Source organism: Oxyura jamaicensis, chromosome 21 (assembly GCF_011077185.1).
Source record: "Oxyura jamaicensis isolate SHBP4307 breed ruddy duck chromosome 21, BPBGC_Ojam_1.0, whole genome shotgun sequence".
Lineage (NCBI taxonomy): Eukaryota > Metazoa > Chordata > Aves > Anseriformes > Anatidae > Oxyura > Oxyura jamaicensis.
Window position 1 is genome coordinate 6,916,502 of NC_048913.1, and position 14,546 is coordinate 6,931,047.

Below are 14,546 nucleotides of genomic sequence, written 5' to 3' on the forward strand. Positions count from 1 at the left end.
GAATGATTAACTCAGCGGCCAGGAGCAGTCGCAAAGGAAGCGCTAATGGAATGCCTCCTGATTTACCACCTCTGGCAACTCCAAAGAGCTGGGCATGTCTCGCTGAAACGCTGTGGGGAAGGTTTGCAGCGTCTTATGAAAACACTTGCTCAGTTATTCCCCTTCCTAATGTCTGCAGATTGCACTCGGTCCTGTTTGCTCTGTAAATGGGCGGCACAGCAGTGGGGCAGAACCCAATCTAGAAGAGCCTGAGACGTTCTCTGCTGCCATTTCCACAAATATCCCTCTTTTCTGGTTTTAATTTTTGTTGCCTTGATCAAGACAGTTTGGAAAAACTTGTCCTTGCGTTTCCAGAATATCCCCAGGCTCCTGCTGTAAGGGTATTCCAAGTGTTGCATTGAATTCCTAAGAATGACAGCTTTTTTTTTTCTCTCTCTCCATCCAAGGCACCGTGTATTTCAGCGTTCTTACACCTGGCTTGGGGCCATGGGATGTCACGTTCTGGGTAGATATTAGAAGTCATTTCCCTCTCCTATGTCTGCTTTAATGTCATACAACTGACGCATCTCTTCCAATTTGCTCAACTACTACTTCTCAGTGGTTTTCCCAATGCAGTTCTTCAAGTGCTGCTCTAGGAGCTGGGATATCCACACGGCTGTCCCTTGGTTTCTAACTGGAAAGTAACCGTACGAGCATTTTACATACAGAAGTAGGCAGAATGGGGAAAGAGAAGAAGAGACGGGAGAGACTGCGTGAGGAGCTGACCTGCTACAGGCAGCTGAGCATCTCCTTCGTGTAGCTTTGAATTTACTTGGTGGTTTTCAAATGAGGACTTAAGGCTTTTTCTTTATCCATTCAGTTCTGTGAAGTTATTTCTGACAGGTGGAGCGTAGACTAACTGAAATGAAACGTAATGTCGTGTTCTGAGCAGAGTTTTGGATTCTGGTTTAGTTAAAGTGTGGGATTCAGATACTGTCCCGGTCCAACATGGACACGTGTGTATGTGTACACACACAACTCACAAATGTATATTGTGATATAAATTGCTTTACTCAATTTATGCACATACAGAATGGGTTTGTATGTAGGTACAAACGTCTATATTGAGAGGATGAGAGGTTCTTAGCCAGCTCTGTGCATGTGGGATCTATAGCACGTGATTTCTCTGAAAACTTAGGGAGAATTACAGCCTCGGTGACATCTCCACATCGGACAGCAATTAGTTCCCTATTGAGGGAGTCCTTTTGTATGGGAGAACCCTTTTTTTTTCCTGGTGAAGACTTTGTTGTTATCTTTAGCAATATGTGGTGGTGCTACACACTGCGTCTCAGTTTTTCTACAAGTGAGATTAGAGAAGAAATTTTTGGTGCAACTGGAAGGCTAAAGCTCTATTTCGTTCCCTCCCCTTGCTATGGTCCTCCCCAAAAAGGCAAGAAAAATCAGATGGAGATGTTCTATTTTTACAGTTGTCTAAACAAGGGTGCTCTTCCAGGCAGTCAGTGTTCTGGAGACGAGCCTGGATGCTTTTCAAGAGAGCTCGGAGCTGAAGCACCGCAGGCCAGGATGGAGGAAGTAACTCTCAGCTCACATCCGATACTGGCAGGCTTCAGTAAATACAAGGGCTGAGGCTGGAATTTGGGGAGGGAAAGAGTGATCAGCATGATACGTGCCGCCTGCGTCAACGGAGGGCTGCGGATTGAAGTGCCATACATCTGAGGACAGGATGGGACACGCTACCTTCGGTTCGCAGAAAGGAGCGCTGCTTACAGGGAAATGAATGCCAGCAGCTTTTCAGTGACCTCCCACTTTCTCCAGTGGCTGCAGGTAACTCCCACCCGCCTCCTGATTCAAGACAGATGCCTGGCAGATGATTCTCTCTCTGCCTGACAGACGTTAAGGTCCCGTCCTCTCTGTAGTGTACGTTGGCATCGCTCGTTTGCCACGGCACCGCGCTGCTTTGGCTGAGCTTTGCGGTTTCGTTCGGCTGCGTTTTTATTTCAAGTAAGAGCAGTCACGTGGCCCTGCTTCACTTTATGCAAAGTAGCTGTAGCCTTCCAGCTTCCTGGCAAATGGTCAAAACTGCACTTTGCTGGTCAGATTTCTAGAGCCCCCCTCCTTAAAAACCAAGCCTAACAGGTGCCTTTCTGAGATCTCATAGCGCACAAAGAACCCCTGTGTGTTTCCGAAGCCAGGATGAACACTGTGAGGAAGTGCCAGCTTGCTGAGGAAGAGGTTGGCTCAAAACCTATAGTTTATTTACATCTGGAGGTGTGGGAAGGGGAGGATGTAAAGTTGTAGGGGAAATGAAGCCTGGGATTTCAGATTAAAGCAGTGCAGATGTGTGTTGATTTTCATGCTTGAAATACTCGAAGGTGGAACATTTTGCAGAGCTTGGATGAAGGCTGGTCTGCTGTAATCTGAGCTTTTCCTGTGTTCGGGAAGATGTGCCCTGTGATATATTACTGCTCCATAAAGCACCAGAAGAGACGTTTTGCCGTTTATCATAATAGGTGAAATCCTCTGAGGCTAGTGCTCTGCAATTAGGCGAGTCATATATTTTCATCAAGCTGAGCTTTCATGTAAAGGCCTATCCCACCGACTTCCAGATGCTGTAGCAGCAAGCGGGGCACTGGAGGAGCGCGTTCCCACCAGAGGCATCTTCAAGTTGTGGCTGTCATGATCCATCACCCCCACCCTCAGCCGTTGTCCGGTCCCACGGAGGCGTTGTCTCTCATTGCCACGGAGTATTTGGGGCGCAGAGGATAGCGGAGAGGCACTGAGCAGTCATCGTCCAGGAAACTGTTTCTGCTTCGGGTGGCATATGGATCTTACAGGGTTTCCGTTTATGGAACAGCTGCTCTGAGAAGGAGAGCAGAAGAAATGAGCAAGTAGGGACCAGCGGCATGGAGAGCTGCTGTAGTATCACTGGCTGTGCTCATGGTTTTGAATGTGCAGTTTGGTGAAAGGTAGGGGATGTCTTTGGTTACATGGCTTAGAATAAATATGCTTGAAAGCCATGAAAGGATGAGGTTGGTTCTCGGCTGACTTGTATAAAACCGCAAGCTGTGTAGAGCTCACAGCCTTCATTTATCTGGTTAGAGTTTGAAATAAGCGTTGGAGAAAAAGGCCGATTTTTGCCTAACTGATACCCAAATAATTCCACCTATTTTCCACCTGGGTGCTTCAGCCTGCCCACTGCCTGTGGCCTGGGAGCCCTTGGCCCGCGTTGGTCTGTTTGTGTTTCATTAAGGAGATTTTTCACATCGCTCGATGGCCAGAGCAGCTGTGCTTGTTGTCGGCGGTTCTTCAGAGCGACGTGGTGGATGGATTTGCTTCGTATCTTTCTAGTATTTTTAGACACTTCCACGATGAACCGAAGTGTTTATCCAACTTACATTTCTCTTATTAACTCTTCCTCCAAGTAACGTTTACAGAAAGCCCAAACAGCTGCTCCGTTCCGTGCAGGAAACATCCAAAGTGACCGGCCACCACCGAGAGCTTAACGTACCCAGCAGAGTGCGTTTCCCTCTGAGTCAGACTTGTAGCAGATGGCTGGGGAAACGAGGCAAGGAAGCCAAGCAGCGTCTCTCTCGAATGGGAGAGGAGAGACTGAGCCGCGTAGATCGGACTTGGCTCATTCTGGAGCATTAGGGTTTTTGGCTGAGCTCACCAGCAGATGGGGAGCGACAGTGGGAAGATGAGCGGCTTGTTAACGTTAACTTAGAGAATGGAATTTCCCCTCCAAGCAAATTAACCCCTTTATTTAAGCAGATACAAGCTTTCTGCTTAGGACCATACGGTAATGGCCAGCGGAAGGAACCTTTAAAAATCCCAACAACTCTGCTGTTTGTGTAACATGGCTGCTTCCTGACTCTGCACTCCATTAAAACAGAGTCCCGTAACATCTGGGCTTCTATGGCGTATAAAAATGGCATTCTGGCAGCGGATTTTATGGAGATGTAATAATACACTTCTAGCAAAAATAATTCTGTTTTCAGATCCTGTTTCTTACCAACGAACTTAGCGTGGCCAGGTGTGGAGGAGATGCAGCGGGGAGCTCGTGGAAGCCAATGACCCCCTGGCAGCTCCCCTGCTGCCCTGCAGTCGGTCAGTTTGCTGATAGCTCCCAAACTCACCCTAACTTGTGTGGATGTGCGCGTCGTTCAGATTTCTGTCCTCCCTCTACAGTGACTGGATCCGTTCTCCAGGCAGCGTGTCTCCGTTACGTGTAAACAATCTGACTGTAACCTAAAGGAAAAAAAAATAATCGCTCTTATTCTTTTTCTCTCCCCCTTCTAGGTTATCTTTTGCCTTCGGGGTTCCAACTAAATTACATGCTTCCCCAAGCCTGTTAGAGACTTGGCTTATTAGAAGAAACCTGTAGCTGGTCCAGATACTTAAACTGTACCCTGAGGGAGGGATATGAACAGATGGATAAGAGAATTCAGAGGGATTAGTAAAACCCTTTGAAGACTGTTCTTCCCACTACATTTTTCTCCCAGTTTTGTTTTCGTGCCATCTCAGCACATCTTGTGCTGGTTGATGTTCCTGGGACTGACGTTCGTTGCTCAACAGCTTGTCTGTGTTCAGCCAGAATTTTCATCTCAAGACCTTGGAAAGATGGTCTTTTTTCTTAGCATCAGAAGTGTATAGGTCGTGGACAGGCAGCCATGGCCGCTGGATGAACGTTACGCTGGGTAAAGGCAGATGAAATCCGTAAAGCACGGCACTCTGCGGTGCCAGCTTCCCATTTTTGATCTTAGTGGTGAAAACTCTCACGTCGCTCGGTACCCGTGTCCTGCCGAGGCAGTACTGAGGGTGTGGTACCGTGGTGTACTTAACCTTGATCCGGTTCTGAATTGCTTCTACATAATGCAGCCTGCTTTACGCCCCCACCCCGTGCTTGACACTCGGTACTTCCTTCCCCCAGCAGGCAAATGTGTGACAAGCTACTCCTCTTTTTGGCCTAAAAGGGGAAAAAAAGACTGTGAAATTTCTCATTCCGTATACTTGCATTAAGTTAAACTACCAGCAGTCGTGCAGGGGGCTGTGATTTTTTTCATTTGCCTGTTCTTTCCTTCTCTACTGGAGGACAAATAATGCCTGGGGTGTCTTTCGCCAGGAGAGCCCGAAAATGGGGAATGTGCCCCATGTGTGGCCGGAGACAGTATTTGAGACAGATTAAAAGGAACAGCTGATTTTGCAGGGATAGTTCACAGCAGTGACCCTGACAGCCCCGTGTGCGTCTCACCAGCAGCATGGTTTTCGTATCCACATGCTGTGCTGCCAGCCCCGATCCATGTGTGCTGCCGCAGATCTCCCGCAGTCCCAGGGTAGGTAGGGAACGACAATCCTGTAGCGCCTGCCTACGTCGGGGGACCACAGCGGGATTTCACTTTGATTCATGGCTTTCAGTACACTGCATTCCTGCTACCAACATGTGAGGCTTTGCCTGCTGCTAGGAACCTCTCAGCATGTTACTAGAGCAGTTACTCCAGGATTTGGAGACCCGTTTCTTTTACTCCTTCTCTTGATGAGTAAAGCTGTTGTGCATCTGCCGTCAGGAGATGCACAAGAGGGTACCGGTGGCTCTGTCTCTTTTCTTTCTAGATGGAGAAAGATGAGACTGTGAGCGACTCCTCTCCACACATAGCCAATATTGGACGCTTGGTAGAGGTAAGTGTTGTGAGGCTGCCACAGCTTGACCCTGCTGCAGGTTCTCACCCACATCTGGTCCCACGCCAAAGAATTCTGCTGCATGCCCTTTGCCTTGACAAGGTGTTTGTTTATATTGGGCCGAGTCCAGCGGTGGGATTGTTGCTCAGCGTTTGATGGCTCAGCGTTCCTCTTGGCGTTGTCTTCCGGCAGTTTGTAGGTACAGAAAAGCTGCTCTGCGCTTTGTCTCCTGCTCGGTGCAGCACTAATTGAGAAATAATTTGAGAAGACTGGGGGGGGATCTTATCGATATGTATAGATACCTGAGGTGTGGGAGACAGAGGGGTTTGGCCGACCTCTTTTCAGTGCTCTGTGGGGACAGGACAAGGGGCACTGGCCACAAAATGGAGCCCAGGAAGTTCTGCAAAAACATGCAAAAGAACTTCTTCACGGGGAGGGTGACGGAGCACTGGGACAGGCTGCCCAGGGAGGCTGTGGGGTCTCCTCCAGAGATATTCGAAGCCCGTCTGGACCCTACCTGGGCAGCCTGCTGTAGGGAACCTGCTTTGGCCGGGGGCTGGACTTGATGATCCCTGGAGGTCCCTTCCAACCCCTACAGTTCTGTGATTCTGTGGTTCCTGTGAAACAAATGGTCCTTTCTGGAGAACTGCCTACCACTTACCTCCCCCCTTGTTCATTTTTACAGCCATTTTGGGGCAGAATTATTTGAAGTCCGGGTGTTTTATTCACAACTGTCCCTGTAACTCAGAAGTTCAGTTTGTATCAAGCGCTCGTTAAATCCACTGGAATGATTTTTGTTAGTACTCGGTTTCATGGACCCTGTAGGCCCTGTATGCTCAGCACCATGAGTCTGAAAGCTGGGGTTGTGTTAGAAGCCTTTGGTGTAGCACTGGTTTGCTGTCACTGCACTGTCATCTCTGAGGATGTTCAGCTTTCCTCGATTCTCAGAGCCACCTCGACAAGACAGGAGGAAATTCTCAACCGAATTAGACAATTAATACGTTTCTAAATTGGGAAATGAAAGAAAAGCAGATTTTTGTTTTTTTTTTGGACCCCTTTTCTAAGTTTTTAGCCTGACTAAAAGTGACCTAAGAAAAGAAAGATGCTGTTCATTTGCAAGATCCTTCTCTAAACTGTTTTGAAAAACGGTTTTAATGAGCCTAAAAATTCAGAGGAACCCTAAGTACAGAAGCGTTGCTCTGCCAGCTGCGCTGAGGGACGGATTTGCCACCTGGGTCTATTCGGTGCCAGGAAATCATTGAGCACGGCTGAGGTGCGAGGCGCTTGCCTTTTTTTTTGCAGATGGATGCAGGAAAGTTGCTAGGTGGGCAGAAACTGCCCTCTTGTGGCCCAGAACACCCGTCCCGGGTGTGTAGCCTGGAGTGACACCAGGGGAGGACGGGGCTACGGCTCCTTATCTTGGAGAAGAGCAGAGAGGCAGGGTCGTACTGCCTGCCGTGAGGATCGCTCCGTTTACAGCACGAATCGGGCCGCAGCAGGCCTCGTATGGCAGGGTGGTGTAAAAAAGAGGGAATGCAACAGTCCCGAGAACAGCTGCGACGACTAACCGCTCGTTTCTTGTTCCTAGGACATGGAAAACAAAATCAGAAGTACACTGAATGAGATTTATTTTGGAAAAACAAAGGACATTGTTAATGGGCTGAGGTAAGGAGCTCTCTAGCCGACCACTGGGACCCCTTTGCCTCCCCGCCCTTCCCCTGTAGTGCCTGCAGCGCTGTCCCCGGCTGCGCAGTGGTCTGCTTTCTTGCAGGAACTCCCCTTTCCTACCCCAAATCGTTTCATGTCCCTCATTATTCACCTCACTGTGCTTTGGAAACATTATTTGTTGTGGTGTTCGGGGACATTTCCACCTTGTAGCTACAGGAATGTGATGTTTAAATCCTTTGTTCCCTCAGCAGGAAGAAAGTAGCCCAATTAGCAACGCTTCAGGATTATTTTTAATCGGGAGTTTTGTTTTTCACAGTTCTGAAAGTTGGACTTAAATTCTGACTTCTAATAGTTTTAAAAACAGTCCGGCGGTCCCAGAATTGAGTCGTGACCTTAATGGCTTCTGGTGCTTAGATTTAGTTTTAGATTCTGTCTTTTTCTCAAGCACGGCTGCTCAAGATGCAGCGCACTAGAGCAGATGAAGTGAACGGGCCCTCTGTGCCTTGTGTAGGGAAAGTGCTGCACTTCCCCTGCTCGTGTCTGCTCGGGAATTTTGTATCGAAATCCCAAGCTGGCAGTTCTGCTCGTAGAGAAAGGCACGGAACTGTGATGCCGAATAATTTTATTGCAGACTGCAGAGAGAGCTCCCCTGCACGGTGGGATGATGTGGAATAAACAAGCGGAGCACTTCTGTGTGCTGCTGCTCTGTCTTGTACTGAAATAAGAAAAAAAAGTCCATAACCTCCCCTTCAGGTGATAGAATAGTGGTACCAATTAAATATCTGTGCTGCCTTCTTAACAGCATGGGCAGAGGGAGGCAACAGTGCCCTGACAAAGCAGCTGCTCTTTTTAATTTTGTTTTCCCAAATCCGAGCTCTCACAAGAGGTCTCGTTTCATTCGGGATGTGCAGGGGTTTTGCCAGGAAGCATTGATTAACGTTAAAAGGAAATATTAATGCAGTCTTTTTCCTTGTGAGCTTTGCCTTAAGATGTGGTAATTGCACCTATTTCCTATGTCTCCCCACTGCTCAGTCTGAGCTGTGTTGTGTTGTGCATCGGGGAGACGATCTGTGATCTGCTCAGAGCCGGTAACACACGCAGCATCTGCCCTTGGCTTTTCCTCTAGCCTTTTTCCTGTTTCTTCTAACTGTGTATTTACGCTTATTCTTCCCAAGTGTGCTTCCAGTGGTTTCCAAAAGACCAGCTCTGTGTTACGTAGTTCCTCTGACTGTTCTTTTCCCTGTTTACTTCCCTCATTTCCAAACTGCTCTCTGTAGATCTATTGATGCTATTCCCGACAACCAAAAGTATAAGCAGTTGCAGAGGGAACTTTCTCAAGTGTTGACCCAGCGCCAGATCTACATCCAGCCTGATAACTAAACCAATCCAGGTACCCCCTGCCTGTGAGGTGTGAAACCAGCACTAAACCAGGACTCACCCAGCCGAGACCTCTGCATGATAACCGAGGCCAGAACTAACCCCTAACTCCTGCAGACTGATACGTGACATCTGATCCATGTTTCACCCAAGGGTTACTTCTTCATAGAGCCAACTAAAAGTTGTCATTTTCCTTGACATGTTACCTTACTCCATTGGAAGTAGCACGCTCTGAAATGTCAGGACTTACCACTTCGCACTCCAGCTTGGGAGCAAGAAAGGAGCACATGGTCATTTACCCGACGTGGTGTTAGCTTGGATTTGCTCTGTCCGTAAGCCCTGGCACTCCGTGCCTTGCGCACCACCACTTTATAACAGCTGTAGCGCACCACCTCAGTGAAGAAATTCTCTGTAATCTTAAAGTCCTCCTTGTGAAAAGTCTTGAAACTCTCGCAGTTGGGGGGAGAAAAAAATCTATGGCCGTGGTACTCCCGAGAGTTCTGAGAAGACGTGAGCTTCCCCCCACCACCTATTGCCTGGTGTACCTCGAGTTTCCTTGGAGCTTGAAAATCCAGGCCCACTCGAGCTCTGCTGAAACATTTCTAGCTTGCACTTGCTGGTGCTCTGCACAGCCTCTGAAGGGATTTGTTCATATGCTCTCCTTTGCTCTGGAGCTCTGAATGTCTAGGGCGCACAGCAGTGACTAACCCTGAGCCAGTTTAACCTTCCACTCCAACTCATAATGAGTTACAGATGTTGTCTTAAACACATTAAGCTGACGAAGGGGAATATGCACTGTTTGTTGATAGTGGCTGAGAACCACTTCTTTAGCCTGTGACAAATGCAAATATAAAACGTATATATTTTTATTAAAGCAGCGGAAGTCTCCAGAGACAAGAGAATGGAAATACTGTTATAAAAATGTTAGGAAAATAACTGACACAAAGAGCAGCCTTGTTTACCGGAGACAGCATCCAGGCAAAATAAGGTAGCTTTGAGTACAGAAGAGGGTGTGAAATATGGCTTATGCGGGGAGAAATCCTACCAAACTACATCCTGACCCCTTCTGTGTTAGCAGCTCCTGCAAAGTCTAGAATTACCATTCTATTAACGATCATATTGAAAAGGTTTTTTTTTCTTTCTATTGGAAGCCTCTTCCCGTGTCACTGGAAGGCAAGGTTCCTCCCCAGCTATCTGATGGGGCAGGGAGCCAACGTGACTCAAAGACTTAATTTTTTTGTGTTTTTTTCCCTCTATAACCAAACTTTTAGCAAAAAGAAAGCCCTGCAGTAATCTTGCTGACAGTTTCTGAGTTATCCTCTGGTTGCTTTGGTTTGCTAATTACTATAGGTAAGGTTTAAATTGGAAAAGCAAATTCAAGAAGAAACTCTGGGTGCTTTTCCCACTGGTGAATGTGTCGGGGAGAGGTTTTGATGTGGCAGCTCTACCCTGGGTGATCAGTCTGCAAAAAAGCTCAGGAGCTCCGACAGCTGGGCCCTTTTCACATTCGTTGGTAGAGGCTGGACTTCTCTACCTTCCTGGCGTGGTCCTTCTGACAGCGAGAGCGCTAACATCTTTTGCTGATGGTGTACTGGGATTTTTCCAATCTGTAATATAAAAAAAAAGGGGATCTCACTCCAGCAACTGGAGGCTGGGCGGAACTTCTGGGGAAACGTGTCTTTGGTGCAGTCCTTGCTAGACTTAACTTTGCTTTGATACAATCACTGAAGCGTTCCCTTTGCCTTCTGTTTTCTGTATTAAAACAGGCAAGTTGTTTTGGTTCCTCTAAGCCTGGGTTGAGGTGCTTCTGCTATTGTCTCCCATGCCAGAAGAACTGTTAGAAACGCCTCCTTTGAATGCGGTGCCTCTGACTTGTGCTTTTACTTCTTCCCCACAGGTCTGTGCAGACTTTTGCAGACAAATCAAAACAAGAAGCTCTTAAAAACGACCTGGTGGAGGCTTTAAAGAGAAAGCAGCAAAGTTAAAATACTCTTCATGCTAACAAGACATGCCATGCACTCGTTAGATTCCTTTCTTAGAAAACTCATTCCCCTGACCTTTTCTGTTCCGTCACGTCACAGTTTGCATTCAGTACTCTTCATGCAACGCCATCTTCTCCCCATGAATAAAGCTGTACAAACTTTTTCAGTCTCTGAGGCCTACTTTGCACCCCATTTTACTATTGAGACCTTAGGCTATGTTTCTGTAGAAGTCCATGTATTTTTTTTCTCTCTTCCACCCTCCCCCATTTATACGCATACACACGGATCATTGTTTGTCTTTTCCTCCCCACCCCTCCTGCCTTTTGTTACATTGGTGTAAAAAATGTAAAACAAAAATTTATTAAATACTGTGGTGTGTGAAAGAGGAAGAACTGGAAAAAAAAAATCTATTCCACGTATGTTTGGGGGCTGGGCACAGGGCATGGCTGGTGGGAGGGAGGTAAGAGAGGGTGTTCCTTGGTGTTGTACTATACTGACTAAACCAGATTTGCAAGGAGACATTGATTAGGAGACCTGCTGAGAGTTCTGCTCTTCTATAGCCTGGTTCCAAGGCGCTTTTCTGTCAATTTTTATGGAATGCAAAAGGAGTTTTTGTTTTGATTTTTTTTTTTTGTAAAGCTTAAATTGAATCTACATCTGATACTTGAGCCTCCATACTAAAAAATAAAAAATAATTATAAAAATAAAATTAAAAAAAAAAATCCCAGGAAGCAGTGTGTGCGGTTGGTGTCCTCCTTATTTCTCTTTCCCTCCTGCTGCATTACGTGGGGTTCTGTAGCCGAAATGCTGTGAACTCTTTCCTTTGGACCAACTGGAAGCAATCATGCTGTCTGGAGGTAGGCGTGTGCTGGAGAACAAAGGCGTGCGATGAGCTCAGCAGTAATCCAAACAGCTGCTGCAGCGCAGAGCCATAGAAAGCAAATAAAGCTGCCCCCCAAAACTATCAGCTGAAACTTGCTTGTTCTAGGCAGGATTTGCTGTACTGCTGCTCCTTGCACGGGCAGCGGTGGGCAGCTGTTCCTTCTGCCGTTACTTCCTCAGTGCTGGGATTGGCGTGAAGTTGGTGTCCCGCTGCGTGCTGCGACGGGCACTGCAGGCAGCCAGCAAACGTGGAGCAGATGTATTTAGGGAAGGGTTAGGGAGGCTTTGTGTGTGGTGGAAAAATCTGGGAGGGTGCCTGTGGGCAGAGAAGCGTTTCAGCAGTGCTTGGCAATTTTAGGTGAGAGGTTCTAGCTGCTGATGTTCCCCAAAAGCTACCTCTGTGCTTAGTCCCTGTGTAATTTGTGGACCTCATGCCCACCTTCCCCCTCTGCTAAAACCCTCGGTTGGAGGCGGGCATCTCGCGTGGTCTCGGGTTTGCTGCCTGCTCTGATCGTGGTGCTGGTGAGTGGGGAACGCGAGCACCTGTCGGCAATCTCGGGAATGAGCCTCTGGCTGAACCCCTGCGAACACAAGTTGAGGCCATTAGCGTTAATATTGATTAACTTGCTCTAATTTTCCTTTCCTAATATGACCTATTTAAGCATCCAGCCATCTGCAGGTGATTACGGACCTGTGCTTTATCATTTCCCCAGGGGCCTCTGGTCTGGCTCATCTGGGAGCCAGACTCGTGGGAAGGAGCACGCAGATGCTCGCCTCAAAGCCAGGAGCCCCGAGGAGCACATGGTGAGGTTCTGCTGCTGGTGCCTCTTGGTTCTGCTGTAGGGAGAAGGGTTTTTTTTTTGAAGTTGGAGATAAGCCCATGGGAACTCTTGACGCTTGAAAACTAGCATGTGAACCCGGGGTGGGGGAAACGTGCAGTTCTCTGCTGTTTCCAATTGCAGCGGGCACATGCCTGTGCTGCTTCGGGGGGATTTGTTTTCCTTCTCCAAAGCCACCTCTGCACACAAGCCAAAAATGAAGCAGCGTCTGATCCCGGATGAATTAAGCGTACGGGTTTGTGTGGGTACAACCCCCCGATGGCCCCTGTGCAGGGCTGTGCCCTTCTCACAAACCAGCCCGAGCTGCAGGGAGCTGCAAGCGCACCATCGGTAGTTTATTCCTCTTCCTGTGCTCAGAGCACCGTAACCTCATGGTGTGGGTACCTCCACCTTCAGCTTGGCTTCTGCAATCCCAAGCCTGCCACCGTGTCACACACCCACTTTAGGGCAAGGTGTTTTGTGTCCGTGCCTTTTCTGTTTTAACACTCACCTCTTTGCAAAATGTGAAAGCGGGGGGTCTTTGGAGACCAGGGCTGCGTTTCAGCCTCCGAGGGATGACCTCAGCCAGAGCCTTTCAGGTCTCCTCTGCGCTGTGAATTTCCATACCCCACCAACTGCGTGGTTGCAAGCTCAGAAACTCAGGCTGCCAAATGCAGAGAGCTGTGTTTGCCCGCTCCCATTGGCCCCAAAACAGCAAATCAATGCTGCACTTACCTGTGCTCTGGATGCGCTTTGGGAACTAATTAAATTTATTTTAACCTCTTTACATAGCATTTTTTCCTGGCTTTAAGACAAACTTTGCTAACCGGCACGTGGCTGTCACCTAGCAAGGGGATCAGCAGATGCAGCCCTTGGTTTCTACGAGCGTGTGCCAACCCAAGCCTATCCCACTGCCAACCCGAGGCAACTTGGTAAATTCACCTCCTAAGAAAACAACTGTGCTGTCTCCCAGCTTCAGGGCATGAGCTAGCACAGGTGAGCTGCATATAAAAAAAAAAAAAAAAACAATCTTCCTTTACCAAAACCAAGCCTCGGGGTCTTCAGCTGTAATAAACGGGTATTGAAATCGAACAAAGCTGTGCTTTCTATCTCGCTAGGAATCTTCGTGGTTTGCCTTAGGTTGCCTTGGCCAGACCCAAATTGTTCCCTTGCAATTCTGAGAGAAAGGCAGAGCAAATGCTGCTGGATGGAGAACTGGGAGGAGGCAAACAGCCCCAGCTCCTGTGAGCCCAGAAGGGAGAACTGCGAAGGAAGGGAGTGAGAAAACTCACCTGCTCTGTCCAGAAAGGTCGAGGAGTCTGAAAAACATTTTGCTTTCGGAGAACAAAGGGGTGAGCCCCAGACACAAGCCGTTCTGGTTTTAACCAAGGTCCTGTCGCAGTCTGCGAGGCATTTGGGAGTTTCGATTCCCATTTCATGTAGGATCCAGGCTAAGCTGTGCAGACTGGGGGCTGCGGCTTGGCCAGCTCAGGGGTGTGCAGAGGGAGCAGGAAGAGCACGCGGTGGGGACAGGAGCGTGACTTCCTCTGGGAGGACAAGAGGCAGGATGAGCCTCACGGGGCTGGCTGAGGCAGGTTAATGATCAAAAATAGCAAAAATAATAATAAAAAAAAAAGCAGAAAGCAGGGGTGCTGCATGGGTACGCAGCTGGGAAGTGCTGGATGTTAGGAAAAGCAGAGCGGTAAGACAGGGAAATAAAAAGGAGTGAATTTCCAGGACAAGCTGCGCCAGTTTTCCTTTAAAGGCCCCGCACTCACATCTGCAGTAATGCTGGAGCGCCTGGCCGAGCGCGGGCTGAGACAGCCATCTGGTGGCTACGGGACCGGGCCAAATTGAGAGGCAGCACCAGCACCTTGTCGCTGGGCTTCCAGCAGCCATCGCCTTGCTCCTACAGCACGACTTCGCCCATCCGAGCACGCAGCCAGGGAGAGCTCCCAGGTCCGCGATGCTTCACCTCCTCCCGGCCTCCCTGTGAAGGCTCCAGGTAACTGCGGCCTCTTTTCTCATCTTGCCTCCGTGTTCCCCCCAAAGCCCACACCAATAAAACGTAGGTGAGGTGGAAGATGAAAAGTCCAAGCACTTCAGAGAGCTAATGAGAACAATCAGGAGGCAGGAACTAACA

General features: G+C 48.4%; 1 protein-coding gene across 2 annotated transcripts in view; it reads left to right on the forward strand.

Moving 5' to 3' along the window:
* The window catches only part of CAPZB (capping actin protein of muscle Z-line subunit beta), a 54,770-nt gene extending 43,345 nt beyond the window's left edge, over positions 1-11,425 (forward strand). The window contains exons 7-10 of one of the 2 annotated variants that reach the window (XM_035344547.1): positions 5,611-5,676; positions 7,265-7,341; positions 8,622-8,734; positions 10,619-11,425. In XM_035344547.1, coding sequence (XP_035200438.1) covers positions 5,611-5,676; positions 7,265-7,341; positions 8,622-8,724 — 246 coding nt within the window. In that variant the 3' untranslated portion in view covers positions 8,725-8,734; positions 10,619-11,425. The remainder of the gene's footprint in view (positions 1-5,610; positions 5,677-7,264; positions 7,342-8,621; positions 8,735-10,618) is intronic. The other variant, XM_035344548.1, reaches the window with a different exon arrangement.
* Positions 11,426-14,546: the final 3,121 nt, after the last annotated feature.